Source organism: Ictalurus furcatus, chromosome 4, assembly GCF_023375685.1.
Source record: "Ictalurus furcatus strain D&B chromosome 4, Billie_1.0, whole genome shotgun sequence".
In the NCBI taxonomy this organism is placed as follows: Eukaryota; Metazoa; Chordata; class Actinopteri; order Siluriformes; family Ictaluridae; genus Ictalurus; species Ictalurus furcatus.
The window spans coordinates 29696473-29712223 of NC_071258.1; the positions used below are offsets into that span (position 1 = coordinate 29696473).

Sequence of the window (15751 nt, forward strand, 5' to 3'; positions counted from 1 at the left end):
TCCTCCTCTCGTCTATAAGCCCTGTCTCTATCTGTACAATCATCTTACCTTATCCATCTCAATCGTTTCCCCCCTCTGGATATTCTACCCCCCTCACACAACCGGTCTCTTTTGCCTCTCTTCTTTCTCCATATCCTCCCTTGTGGCAGATATTTCCTACCCTTCTGTGCTGTGCTCTTTTTTCTTTTATTCTTTCTTGGTATCAGTACCACTCCTTTCTTTTCTTTCCACTCCTCCCCAGGGATCGCAGACATTGGGAACATGGCTCCTGTCTTTCATTCACTCTTGTTTTTTTTTTTTGCTCATGCTCTCTCCATCGCTCCTTTCTTCTCTTTCTCGCTTGAGCTGGGAACTAGCTGTGGCTCTATTCTTTGTGCAATAAGTTCTTTTTTTTCCTTTTCGTCTCTCATTTTCCAAGATGGGGAGGTGAAGACACACACACACACACACACACACACACACATACACACACACAATTTCAACTAATAAGCTCCACAGAGAGGCAGAGGGTCAGATCAGGTGCCACTTAGATGATGGTGCCCTTAAGACTCTCAATAGCAGAAAAACTGGCACGTACACAGTCCATGAAAACAGTACGATAATGATACACACGCTATACAATTACAGTGAAATGCATAGCGTCCTATTAAGGCAGAAGACAGTAACCTCTCATAGAGAGAAAGTAGACTTTAATGATAATGCAGTTTAAATAAAACAATTATCGTCGGTGAAATGATTATGATTAACGATGATGAAAAATAAATGATGGAAAATAAATTATCACGTCTGAATGTTCTGGATGCTCACACTACAGGCTGTATTTTATCTGATGGTGATGAAGTACCAGTCTAATCAAGCTTCTAATATCAGTTAATTATTCATAAGTATACCTTTTTTAATTCACCCGTTCGTGACACCCTCTATTATCAGTAACATTTTGCCTGGCTTATTATGCAGTAATAATGGCAGCACTTACGGGTTTAGAAATACCAACACATATCAATTCAAATTCATTAAAGGCTTGATATATTTTACCTTTCCACAATTCTTTGCAAGGAAGACAAGCGTGTTTTGTTTTCATGTGGTGGTTTAATAACTTGGCTAAAAATCTAAAAACATACTTGAAAACAGCACACGTACAGAACATATAAATATTAACTTTGACATTTAGGGTTTTTTTTTTTTTAAATGTGTATACCACTACTTTTGGTGCTTCACACCCATCTGTATGAATGGAATGCATTTTTCCCTGTTTTATATATTTACTGTAAACTAACCAGACATGAGAATAATTATACAAAGGGGCAGGTTAAACAGAATAGAAGCAACTCTTTTACGTAGGGGTGTACTGACACGATGATTTGGATCATGTAAAGGTAACGATTGAAATAAAATGATGCAACAATCATAAATCGATTATTAGCAAAAAGGGCAAACAACTGGTGTGTAAAAAAAAAAAAAAGTACTTCATATTTTTGCACTGATATAAAAATAGTTAGGTTAGGTTCGGTTAACAGGGACTTTTTCACATCTACATCATCCTCATCATCATTCGCAAATGAACAACAGACATAGCCCAGATCCTGAACAAAATCCAGTCCATACAGAATTTCCTGATGTTTTTGTTTTTTTTTTGGCGAATGCTCAATTTTGCTGTGGCTTGATAAAAAATTTCATAAAATTCATAAAAAAAATACATTTTACTACTTGAATTCAATTCAATTCAATTTTATCTGTACAGCGCTTTTAACAATGGACATTGTCTCGAAGCAGCTTTACAGAAACATATAAACACAGGATACAGATTTTAAGTGTGTGGATTTATCCCAATTGAGCAAGCCATTGGTGACGGTTGTGAGGGAAAACTCCCTAAGATGAAATGAGGAAGAAACCTTAAGTGGAACCAGACTCAGAAGCCAACCCGTCCTCATCTGGGTAATAACAGATAGTGTGAAAGTAAAAGAAAGCTCATTATGGTTTGTACATGAAGTCTGTTTGTTGAACTAGTCCCACTGTTCAAAGGAGACCCGAGTGCAAAACTGCATGTGGTAATTGCAGTCCAATTGCACTTGAATTGGCGGAATTGTGGTTGCACGAAATTGTTTTTCACAGTGATGTTTATTGATAAATGAGACCTTCTAGCTGTACTCATGTTCGACGCACGTGAATCGAAGAGGACTTTGGCCGAATGTGCGTTGTGATGGCGTTACATGATGCGTCTTGGAGCAAATCTACAGAAAATCTGCAGTAATTTTGAAAAAAAAACTGCAAGCTCCTCCAAAATATCGCGGAGTTCCTTGATTTTGTGTTCATTCCTGCAATCTCAAAATCGCAAAATCCTGGAGGGACTGAAAGTCGATCGGAGACTACTAAATCGAATCCAAAAATGCATACAGGAGACCCATATGTACCACTATGCACTTTGGGTAATTAATTAACAAGCTTTCAACTGCTAGGAAGCCGTCATGTTGCTGGGTTTGACATATAATATTTAAGGGCTCCAACAGAGATACAAAATTAAGAATGCTTAAGTGTATTATATAAACACCTTTTTACTCAAACGATATTGTATAGAATGTCTTTGTATGCTGTATCATTAAGATTTCCCTTCAATGGAACTAACAGGCCCGAACATGTTCCAGCATGACAATGCCCCTGTGCATAAAGCAAGCTCCATAAAGACATGTTTTGCCAGGGTCAGTGTTGAAGAAATTGACTGGCCCAACCCTAACCCCAACCTTACTGAACACCTTTGGGATGAATTGGAATTCGACTGTGCAGCAGAAATTCTTATTTGACTCCCTGCCTGACCCCAATAATGCTCTTGTGGCTGAATGAGCACAAATCCCCACAGCCAAAAGGTCTAGTGGAGAACCTTCCTAAGGTTAGTTCAAATAGGGTATATCAAACACCTGAGTAATGCTTAACTAAAAGAACTGGTAGCGTGCTTAGCAGTAACTGACACACACACACACACGCTCTCTCTCTCTCTCTTAAGGAATTTGGGGTATTGTGGGACAGTAAGACTCGGTGGTGCCTCGTCTCTCTTTGCGACTCCCGTCCCAGTGAAGCTGCTGAATGCCTACACTGTCTTCCCATTGTTCCATCGTGGCATATTGTCCCATTCCTGCTCCTAAAACCTGAACACATCAAACGTTGGGCATAGATAGACCACTGGCCATCACTCTACATCCTCTTTCTTCCTCTTCTGCCATCCTCCGCCAGGGTCATTCCCTACATACCTGTGTTTCAGCACATTCACTCCCTCTCTGTCTCATGGAACTGCATCACAGGGAACATTAAACACTGCAGAAGGAACACTACTGTCCAGCCCGAGACAGTGGACAAAATGACCAACTGCTACGCACCTTATAATAATGTACATCAGTTTTTAAATCCTTACCCAAACGAATGAACTTTCTTTCACAGGTCACTGCCCGATAATTAGCATTAGTTTTGAATAGAGAAAGTTCCTGACATGCTGATGATCTCTATTTAGTTATTTTCATTTGTTTAAAAGTAAGAAACATATCCGAGAACAGATCGTCAAATTCTTAACGGAGTACTGACTTCCAAAGCTCAACAGAAGACAAGTGCTGCTCTATAATCCATTAAAACTGGCCTATTATACACAACACAGGAGCCATTGAAAATCTAATCTAGTCTGGAGTCCATACCGTCAAAGAGAGGGTATAAATGCTCAAAGGTACTTTATGTTTTGCACCATTATTTCCTTGGAAAATGGCGTGTAGCTTATCTTTTAACCTAATTTTATGTAATTAGACCGTAAGATAAGACACTACAAGTGAGTAAGATCATAAAAAAAATAAAAATAAAACCTACAGATATTAAAATCATTATTGCTGCTATCCTTACAGGTTGTTTTTTTATTGGAACTTTTTTATTTTTTTCTTAAGTCTCAAAAAAAACTTTAGGAGAAATGTTTGTTGGACTTTTTTATTGTTCAATCAAGAAAATACCACGTACTGTTATAGAATAAAATATTAGCTGCAATTTTCCAATTCGAATCTAACGTAAATTCAGCAATGATTAGGAAATTCCTGTGTAATATCCTTCTAATCACAGACAGGAAAGAACATGTAAGATTTTCATGAATGCAGGTCACTGAGAAACTGTAAGATTTTGGTTCTGAATATAGAAAAAAAAACCTTATTTTGAGGAAATAAAAAATATAGTATAGGCTTCATGTGTTTCCACTCTAGTTAGTATTGTTTATAAAGGATGTATATGCAGCAAGCTGTGATGCGCTGTGTGCTTTGACACCTTTCTATCATAGACAGCATTAATGTTTTCAGCAGTTTGTGCTACAGTAGCTCTTCTGTGGGATCGGACCAGACAGGCTAACCTTGCTCCCCATCAGAAATCCTTGGGCGCCCATGACCCTCTCGCAGGTTCATCGGTTGTCCTTCCTTTGACCACTTTTGGTAGATACGAACCACAACATGTCAGGAACACCCCTTAAAACCTGTTGTTTTGGAGATGCTCTGACCCAGTCATCTAGCCATCACAATTTGGCTCTTGTCCAAGTCCCTCACATCCTTACGCTTGCCCATTTTCCCTGCTTTCAACACATCAACTTTGAGAGCTGACTGTTCCCTTGCTGCCTAAAATATCCCAACTCTGGACAGGCGCTATTGCAACAAAATAATCAATGTTATTCACTTCAGCGGTTTTAATATTATGGCTGTATATAACTACAGTATACGTATATCAGTAAAAAAAAATAAATAAAACCCAACTTCTTGTTGTTCATGGGTATAACATGAGGACTGGGTGACGCTTAAAGACTTTCTTAATCGCAGGTGGACAAAAACAGTTAAATAAACCTTTTTCTGTTGTGTTTTGCTACTGCTACAGCTTCAGAGACTAAATGTTACAGGTACAGTTTATCCAAAAGCTGAAAAATGTCGTGGTGACACCAAAGTTCCTGTCTACTTGTAGTGTCTTGCCTTAAAGAAATACCTCAGCATTTCCTTTAAGGTGCAATTATAGTCCAAAACAATCTTGATCGACCGCATCTGTAGCATATGAGCAGACAGTAATAATCATTTTTATTTTTTATTTTAAAATCTTTCCCAGAACTGAGAACATAGCAGAAAACGTATTCAATCAAAACTCACAACAGAAGCGCAGTTGTTAGAGCAGTCAGTAAACATATATTCAAAATAGATATTGATGTACAATGCATTTATACAATCCCCAGTCAAAAGTATTTGCAAATGAAACTCTAAGTCTGTATCATTCATCATTTGAGATTGTACTACTTTGTAAGATGGAAGAATTTGCAGTAGCGCTTTACCAATTCTGCCACCATTTCAGCCCGATTGTGCTTGAACGCCAGAGAACTGAATGAATCTCACAGTTTGCCAGTTCGTAACAATTAAGTACGACTCGTTTTTGTATGAAACGTTACAATGATCTACTGTTAAAAGAGCTGCACGGATAAAATTCAATGAAATAGATTTAAATTAAGGTTAGAGTTGGGGGAGGGGCCAGCATTCGTACTTTTTCTAATGACTAAATTTGTACGAAATCAAACAAAATCCATCTACGTCTCCGTCAGTTGTTCATGTCTGTACGCATTCGTCATGAAATCAGGTTTTTACTGTATTTCTCCAGTGCTGGAATGCTAGATTAAAGTTTGTCTGAAATACGTATAGATAAACCATTTTTTCTGTCCTTTTCTCAATACAGAGAAATGTTGAGGATCTTTATGCTGTAAATGCCCTGGATAAAGATTAAGCTGGAAAATGTTGGGAGTATTCCTTTAAAGATGGCTGCTCCTTTGAGGGCACATGTACCTGAACAAAAATGTACCTGGACTGTAATGGTATTGTTTTTTTTTGTATTTTTGTGGGTAAAACAACGAGCAATTGGAGTAACTGGTCACTTCTTTCATCTATTTTATGGCTCTCTCAAATTACATAGCAGACCCTGAGAGAGAACATGGCAGCGTATATTTAAAACCAGCCTTACATCATACAGCCCTGCAGCTATCATAAATACTAAAAAGATGGATCGGCAGTCATATTTATCCCACTCGTTCAGATAAAAATGCTGACCAAAGATTATTTGTCTTTCACACCTTGATAAACTGCGTTACACAGGTATTATCGGCTCGGAAGCTTGTTCGTTGCAAACCGATACAACAGATCCATGCTCTTAACAGAGCCCCACAGAGCAACAAACTGAAGAACAGTACAAGGGAAGACTGCAGTGTTCTCACGCCCTCAGGACTGAGCCAGGCATGAACACACACAGCAGTAAGCTCCAGAACATACACACATCCTCTCGGCTCAAAGCTTTGTCCCAGTTGGATCTGACCTCCTCACTGAACAACACAGGCTTTAAACCTGAAGACCTGAACCCGGGCTGGACGGGCTGGCGGCAACAATAAAGCCAGGTTTCTGAGAAAGTACGTGCTCTTTGGGGGAGCGTGTACGGTCAGGTCATTCTCACAACACAGCAGATCCCTATGGAGACTCATGACAACATTTACTTCACTCACCCAGACAATGCAGCAAGACTACACAAGATGTATTCCTCATATTTCCATTAATGCTTTAAAATGCGTATGCTGGGGTATGGCACACTGGATAACATGTCTGAGTGGCGTAAAACGCTCAGGATCTCAGTGTGAACTCGGGCACTGCAGGTCCGAACGTTTTCGCTCTTGTCAATAAATCTGCTGGAACAAAATTCCATGGAGAGGATCTGCGTAAAGAGCACGGAAAGTCGCTGCAGTACTAATACTACTATGAAAACTCCACACCCACTGATAGACGGCTGTGAGAATATTCTCTAGTCAACATTTCCTTTCCAGAGCAAGTCAACTGACAGGATTTGGGCTCACTGCGGTCTTATATTTAGCTGATAAATGTTGGCACGTGGTCAGGATCATAATCTAAAGTCATGCAATGGCAACAGAGTCGCTGGAGGTTGGTGCAACACCCCAAGTCACCTTATATTTTATATATCCAATCTGTCTATCTGCTGTAACAAAATTACCACACGAAAAAAACAAACAAACCCCAACCCACAGCCATTCTTAGCCAGAAAATTCTCTTGTATCCAATGAACTCCTTTTGCACAGAAACTGTTTTATGCATCACTGTCTTTATTTAGAGCAGAATCAAAAATATAAATCACAGCACAGAACAGTCAGGCAACACCGCCCTTACGAGCAACAAGTGCAACAAAGAAACCAATGAACAACAGGTGGCTCTGAGAACAGCTCTCATGCACAATGTTTCCATGCACGTTAAAAAGAATATCTGGTCGGGTTGCACTGTATTACAGAACTCTATCCAGAGAGCAGCACGAGTAGAAAAGGTAAAGTCCAGCCTGGGTTAAGATGCAGCCGAAAATAGCGCTTAAAGCGGCGGGGCTTAGTGCTTACCAGAGCCTGGAAAGCGAGCGCGAGAAGGAAAAACGCGGTCCTCTGGTGTCCCCGGTCCATCAAACCGGCTCTGTCTCTGGTCATCTTCAGTCCTAGAGACCCAGTTACACCGTGTCGACTCTACAAAACGGGGCCATGGTTCTGAACTTGGTTTAACATTAATGATAATAAATAATAATAATAACGATAATAATAATTATTATTATAATAATACAGCAGCAGTGCGCAGTGCAGGTAGGATGACAGGGAGAAAGTGAGTGGTCCACCTGGACGCGTCTCGGTACCCGGTTTCTTCACGCACTCAGTCACTCACACTCCCACACATTCCCTCCTCCTCCTCCTCCTTTTCCTCTTGGACTTCCTCCCTCCTTCCCTCCTTCCCTCCTTCCACCTGCTGCCGTTAAGAAGCTTTGGATGCCGGCTCACTGACTTCAGCTCTCATCCTCTTTAGTCTCGCGCTGAATTGTGGAGTTCAGCGCCGAGGCGCAGCGGAGCGCGTTATGAAGGGCGGGAGCGCGTGCGATAGAAAGAGAGAGTGGTGTGGAAACTGGCAAGGAGGAAGCCTGCCTGTGCGTCCCAAGGTTGCCAGATTTGGCTCGAGTTTCCAACTCCAAATAATCCAGGAACGGCGTAAATGAGTGGCTGAAATGATGGACATGGAAGGGAAATGTCGGGAAGTGGGAATGGAGATGTGCGCATGCAGCGTCTCGGTAGTGAAATTCATTAGGATTTTACTGCACGTTTGGGTGGGGTTTGGGGTGGAAAGAAATTGTGGGACGAACGCTGAACGTCGGAAAGTACTTCACCTCGCCACAGGGCTGTTGAATTCTCAAAGAAGGCGTTCATTCATTTTCCATCATGCGCTTAATTAACGCGCTCTTCTAATACATGATCGTTTCTATGGTAACAACTCAGTCACAGGGATGTAATCAAAGCCTAATAATAATAATAATAATAATAATAATAATAATAATAACAACAACAACAATAATAATAAAAGGTGTTTTTATTTAACAAAGAAGAACATACTGTAGGCCTACATTTCTTGACGTGGTGGAGTTTTTTTTATAAGATGATGTTTATTTAACATTTATGGAAGGAGTCTCCAGTGTCAGCGCTTTGTAACAGTAAGGACGGGGAAGTTTTCAGGACAGGTTTGCGCTTTGCACGTTGAGGTTTCTCACTAACATGCAGGATTTTGTGGTTGTTGCGATCGCAGAAATGAACGCGAAATCAAGCAAACGCGCAATTTTGCAGAGGAGCTTGCGATTTTTCAAAATCACTGCAGATTTGGGCCAAAACGTGTCCAGTGACGTCATCACAACGCATATTCGGTCAAAGCCTGCTTCGATTCACGTGCGTTGAACCTGAGTACCGCTTAAACAGTCTCATTTACCAGCAACACTCACTGCGAAAGGCCGTGCAAAACAATTTTATCTTTACACCTGTAGGATTGAGGGTTTATTCCCGCTTATATTTCCGAGGTTTATTGGCACTGTGTGTGCGGAGAGTGTGTGGCACTCTGGGTACTATGGTTTCTTCCCCCAGTCCAAAGACTGTATGTATTCTAGGCTGATTGGCATGTTCAAAAGTGTCTGTAGTGTACTGTATAAATGTGTGATTGTGCCCTGTCATGGATTGGCTCCCCGTCCAGGGTGTCCCCCACCTTGTGCCGAATGCCCCCTGGGATAGGCTCCAGGTTCCCCACAACCCAGTAAATGGTCTGCACTTATATATAGTGCTTTTATCCAAAGCGCTTTACACTGTGTCTCATTCACCCATACACACACACACACACACACACACACACACACACACACACACACACACACCAATGGAAGCAGAGCTGCCATGCAAGGCGCTAACTAATTGCATCGGGAGCAGTTTGGGGTTCAGTGTCTTGCCCAAGGACACTTCAGCATGTGGAGTCATGTGGGTTGGAAATCGAACCGCCAACCCTACGATTAGTGGACAACCCGCTCTACCACCTGAACCACAGGCGCCCACAGTAAGGATAAGCGGTACAGAAAATGGATGGATGGATGGATAGATGTGACTTCACCAATTCAAGTAGTTCAATTCAACAATAACAAAAAAAAAAAAAACTCTGTATGGACTGAACATGACAAGCTGCATTTTATTGTCACAATAACTTCACGAGAGAGAGCGAGAGAGAGAGCGAGAGAGAGAGAAAGTGAGGCTGGTGAGGGAACAGCTGATTATAGCTGCTATAACGTAAGTGATAACAGGAGCAAATTTGTTTCCATAACATTAAAAGTAACACTTAAAAGGCACGATGTGTCATTCACTAGTAATTAAAAAATTGTAATCATTGGCACATAATTGCGCTATACCACACTTCAGGACCTGCTGTAATAGGAAAATAATTCACTTCAGTGCAATAACGGTATTACATCACCCCAGCCTAGATCATTTTCCTATAACAGCATGGCCCATTGTGTATTATTCCTTACACAACAGCAGCTCTGACAGTAAACTTGGCTGTAACTCAAATCACATGTTTCTTTTAATGCTTTCATTCTGTATGCAATATTGTTTCTATAGTAAAAACCCATTAGCAGGGACTTGTATGGCTGATAACTTGCTTCATAGATGTTGCACAACATTAAATGTCGAAATAATCAGCTTAACAGCACAGTGTGTTTATTAATAAATTTTAATAAACTGTAATTGCTGGTGAATTGCTGTGGTATAGAATGAATAAAACACTTTAAATAAAATACTGTTATATGAAATGAATCGACTTCAGGGTGGTAACAATAACTCTGCTTTACAGCCGGGAATATCACACTACCTTGTCACTGATTATTTTCCAATAACAGAACACTCGCAAGTGTTTATTCCTTACTTAATGTACAAAAACAGCACCGACTCTCCATATTTATCTTTAGATCATGGTGTCATTCTTTTGATAGTAGACAGTAGTTTTAATTATATGATCATTTGTTTTTGTTTCTAGGTCACTGTTTAAACACATTAAGCCATATTAAGCTGTTTATTAGCTTATAGCCAGTTTAGAATGGGGGGGTGGGGTGGGGGGCTTAATGTGTGGTTTAATAAAATAATAATAATAAACAGCAGCTATGATCAATAAAGTGTGGGAGAAAAGTTGTGTTTCTAGGTTGTTGTTTTAACACAATAAGCCACATTAAGCAGTTTCCTCATGAGTTTACATAGAAAACACTGTCATTTTATTTCAGATACTATTTTGTCTTGTTTGGGGGCGTGAAGAGTGTTTATGATAAGGTAAATCTGACAGATTTGTTGTTACTTGGTTGTTGTTTTGGAACATTAAAGACACACTTTTTAACCGTTAAGTGTTTTAGACTGTCCTGATGTCTGTTTGTTTTTTTTGTTTTTTTCAAATGATAATTTCACATAAATTATATTTTAAACTCATAAATCCCAATCTGTGAAAACTATCCACATTTTGCCTACCATCCCAAGTACATTCCATTCAAAACTGCCCAATCTGGCAACATTATTCGACCCCAGTTTATTTCACATATCTCTTGGTTACTTCTAGAAATGGCTGTGCAATGTGTTTTTTTCTTTCTTTCTTTCAGACAACTTTCCTTTCAACAATTACAGTGAAGAAATTCATCATATCCTGCTGAATGTTTCAGATGGTTTTCCCCCATTTAGTCACAGGAATAACCAACGTATCATGGGCTATATTAAAACCAGCCCCAATCAGAGAAGATTTTTTTCCTTCAAGTACATTTTATACTAAACCACACAATTGATCAACACTTTAGTCTCCTGTTTATTTTCATAATGTATATGAAGAGCAATATTAAGGTTTGCTGACAAAGTATCAGGAACATAGTATTGCTACATATTAACATGAATGGAGCTTTAGTCGATGCCTACAAAAATAACTTCTTTAACACGGAAAAAAGAGGGGAAATGAAACAGCTACTTGTTAAACTGCTCAGTTGTTCAGTACGATAAAAGCATTAACAATACACTGAACATCATTGATTTTTGTTTTAAGCTGTGATGTTGACTATACACCAGATTGTCCTTTTATCTACTAAATTAGCCGCCTAGTTCTCAATAGGATTCTTCACAGATATGTAATAATCCCCCGTTGAAACTTGCTTTAATCTTCCATGCAGCTATATTGATTAAATTCCCCACATGAAGACCGTAAAGTCCCATATCTACATTTAAGGAAGAAGCTGGTTGCTGCATCGTAAGATACAGGAGATCCCCAGCACGACCAGCAGATAGCAAGTTCATTCGTGTACCAGCAAGGTTTGGTTAGTCAATAAGCTTGACTGCACTGATTCACTTACTCAGCACCAGACAAGCACTAACCAGCATACATCAGCTTGAAGCATCATGGACCTCATGCTGGTCTGAACAGTGTTGTTTTTTTTTTTTTCTTTTTTTCTCAGCAGGGTCATAAGACAAAGAAATAAATGGACAGCTTGGCTCTTTGAGCTGTAATTTTGGAGAAGCCCGTCTAAAAGAGGATACAGATGGTTACACATACATTCCACTAACTGATGGCTGAATAATTCTGGAGATGTGCACAATTTATTGAGAAACCACAATCCTTTGCCAGCTGAAGTGCTTCTGAAACTCATTCATGTACACGCACGCACTTACTCACACTGAGGGCTAAAACACCTTCTGGCTTGTTTTTGGGAGGTGGGAGGAAACCCACAGGGAGAACATACACATAGCCCAAATGCAGGTTTGAACCAGGGCCCCTGGAGGTGTGAAGCAGGTCTACCTGCTGTACCACCTGCTTCTGAAACTGTATTATATCAAATTAATCGATATTTATACTTTAATGCATGATGTAAAAGTCATTTAACGGCTCCAACTTTGCTTCTTCCTTGAGTTTTCTAACCTCATATCTATCACAGCAGAAACTGACAGTGTTCACACTGGTGTTATTAATGCAATGTGTATTGCCGGGTTATGAATATAGCCACTGGTATTGAATTCTGATACTTAAATTCATAATCAGTGTTGTTATTTGGAGAACGTCTCATAACTGGAAATCCTGTAATTGAACTGGAAAGACCTCCATCTGAGACATCCGTTATCTCAAGATACTTTCTACCATTTATTAACTCACAGAAATAGTCTACAATGCGTATGAACTGTATGACTGAAATTTCATGAAGTTGGAGTGTGATAAATGGCACATAAGCCACAATGCTGCTGAAATCTCGATTCTGATTGATCGGAATGCGGATTCATTTTCTATACAGTAAAAGCAGCTCTGAGAGCAGCGCCGGCCGAAAGGAAAATCACAGGTTTACTGTATATTAATGCGCTTGTTCTAATACGTTACCCTTTCTATAGGAACAGCTCATTCACAAGGACTTGGTGGCGGACGATCTACATAATCTGGGGCTGACAATAACGGAATTAAAAAACAAAAAAACAAATGTGTTATTTAACAAAGAAAAACGTGTAATCTTTGATATGGTGACGCTTTCTCTAAGGAGATGTTTAGTTAACTTTTATAGAAGGAGTCTCAGGTGTCAGTGCTTTGTAACCGTCGTTGGAGGATCAGAGTTTCTCAGTGACATGACAAGCCTTGGGGGATTTATTTGGACATATTTAAGTCGAGAAAGAGAAAAAAGGGGGCTGGTGAGGGAAAAACAGTTCATAAATGTGTTATGATGTAAGGAAATATCCTGTTTTGTGGATGTTCCGCAACATTAAATAGAACTATAAAAGGATAAACAGTACGATGTGCCTTACACTAATAAATTAAACAGTGTAATCGTTGGAAAATTGCTGTAGAATAGGAGGAATAAAACACTTTTGTAACGTACTGTTACTGAAAATAATCAAGTCTGGGGTGGGAAGAGTAATTCTGCTGTACACTGGACTGATTCCCACCAGAACGTTGATCATTTTCCTATAACAGCACATCCTGTCATGTTTTAAATTCACAAAATACACACCCACGTTTTAATGCATTGTAGTCAATCAATGCAAAAACATTTCTTTACTAAGCACATCCTGTCTGTGGTTAAGAGTCAGACACATAATGCCCACTGAACAATGCCACTACTTTCTGCTGTAAATAAAACAATTTTACTGAGATCAAATTGCCTCTCATACACTCCCCCCTCCCCCTCTTCTTCCTCTCATTGGGATGAACTTGGAGCTGGTGTTTTCAACCCTGGCAACCAGGCCATTTCCCAAAGCAGAAACAGAGGACTCTTCAGCACTTTGGCCCTCATTACCATCTAGTGACTCTGACCCCGGGGCCATGGACTGAATATCAATCAGTCCTTCTTCCCACTTACAGCGCTGAGGAGGCGGCTCTCTGATTTAATAGCTGACCCATGCATCACTAGAAAAGGACAGAGATTTCATTTTCAGTTCGATAGGCATCTCGGATACTACAAGGCCATTATTTGATATCATGTGTACTGCACTTTTATATAGAAAATAGCAAGATATTTGGGATTTTGTCATTTGAAGTTGGCGCCATCTTCTGGGTTTAGAAATATATAGCAGTAGATAGATAGATCATTCATCAAAGAGGGAAATTCAAGTATTACAGCAACACAGACAGGTAGAAGTATACTAAAAGTGATCTAACATTATAGATGAAATAAATAAGAAAACACACACACACACACACACACACACACACACACAAAGATAAAGAATACTATGTCAGTGTGTGATGTGGAGTGCAGTAAGGTGTAAACATTGTAGATACAGCAGCAGATTTGAGTGGGATTAAAGTGGCAGTGCCGTGCAACCTTGTCAACATTGTAAACCATGTAAAAAACCCCACTGAAGTAAAGTGTTTATACATATGGATATGAATAATGCATAATGGATGGTGGTAGTTTGACTGATGTTGTGGTGCATACACATATGGATGTGAATAATAGATAATGGGCCCTGCGATGGATTGGCACCCTGTCCAGGGTGTACCCCGCCTTGGGCCCGATGCTCCCTGGGATAGGCTCCAGGTTCCCCGTGACCCTGAAAAGGATAAGCAGTATAGAAGATGGATGGATAATAGATAATGGATGGTGGTAGTATGAGTACTGTGGTGGTGCATATACATCCATCCATCCATCCATCTTCTACCGCTTACTCCTTTTCAGGGTCACGGAGAACGAATGTGCTAACCACTAAGCCACCGTGCACGTGCATATACATATGGATGTGAATAATAGATAATGGATGGTGGTAGTTTGACTATTGTTCAATGAGCTTATCCTAAGACTGGCTCAGTGCAAATAGTGTCCCAGCATATAAAGCAATACAAACTAGTTTACTATACAATAAAGTAGTCATTAGTGTATGGATTTTCTTGTTTTTAATTGTAACACAGCTTTCCTTAACATCAGTAAGGACGCAAGAAGAGAAACTTTTCTTATGAAAGCAAAAATGTGCGGGTTTTTCTGATCAAAACTGATTTAGGATTAGACGGTGATCATATTATCTTGCCCAGGGTACCTTTTTGCAAAGTGTAAGGGTCTAAGTTCTTCAGGACTTAGCCCTGCTTCTTAGCCCTGCCATGCAATCACTGATCTTTGCTGTATGGAGCTTTTGAGAAATGAATCAGACTGATTCCGTGTATGAAAGGGCACAAAATGAGTTGTGAGCCAGCGAATCAATGAGGGCAGTGTTGGTGGAGAAGGGTCACCAGGCTCACTGCCAACAGCATGGAACAGACATGTACGTATTGTGTAGTGGGCCGGACGTGAAGGTCGGCATTTTCTCAAGGCAAAACAGAGGAGTGTGAGGAGGCAGCAGAAGACAGCGTGTTATGTGCAGGCATTTAGCTTGACCGTGTCTACAATAATAATGTAACTTAAAGTAGGATGAATGTGTGCCATCGCAGGCTCATTAAAAACCTTTTGAGGTGTAAAGGAACCCTAAACTCTACATTACCTCTTATACAAAGCTGCCTGAGGACTTGGTTTTTAAAGTAAACCAAGGCCAAAGGAGTTCCTGCTGTGGGGAGGTTCCACTTCAAGGCTGGCAGCATAAGCGTAGTTAGTACACGACCCTGCTCTGCTGCAGACGGTCTGGGACACCCTTTTTTGCTGGCCAGCACTTCAAAAAGCAGACAAGGACACAAACAAGCAACAAGGACTGGCACTCGCTGTTATAACCTCAAAGACATGGACAGGGCTGAGTTCTCTGTGAAGCGGCCATGTTGGAGATTTCTGCACAGACTAACGCAATAAGCCATGTCAGTTCTAAACCAATCCTAAAAATATGCTATACAAATTGCCCTGAAAATCCAGTAAGTGAAAAGGTTAGGGAGAGAATGATGTGGTTAGTCTAGACAGTGCAAGGGTG

General features: G+C 40.2%; 1 protein-coding gene across 1 annotated transcript in view; it reads right to left on the minus strand.

The window, feature by feature from the left end:
- Positions 1-7926, minus strand: part of LOC128606972 (protein jagged-1b) — a 59544-nt gene extending 51618 nt beyond the window's left edge. Inside the window, exon 1 of the mRNA XM_053623555.1 lies at positions 7421-7926. Coding sequence (XP_053479530.1) covers positions 7421-7504 — 84 coding nt within the window. The 5' untranslated portion in view covers positions 7505-7926. The remainder of the gene's footprint in view (positions 1-7420) is intronic.
- Positions 7927-15751: the final 7825 nt, after the last annotated feature.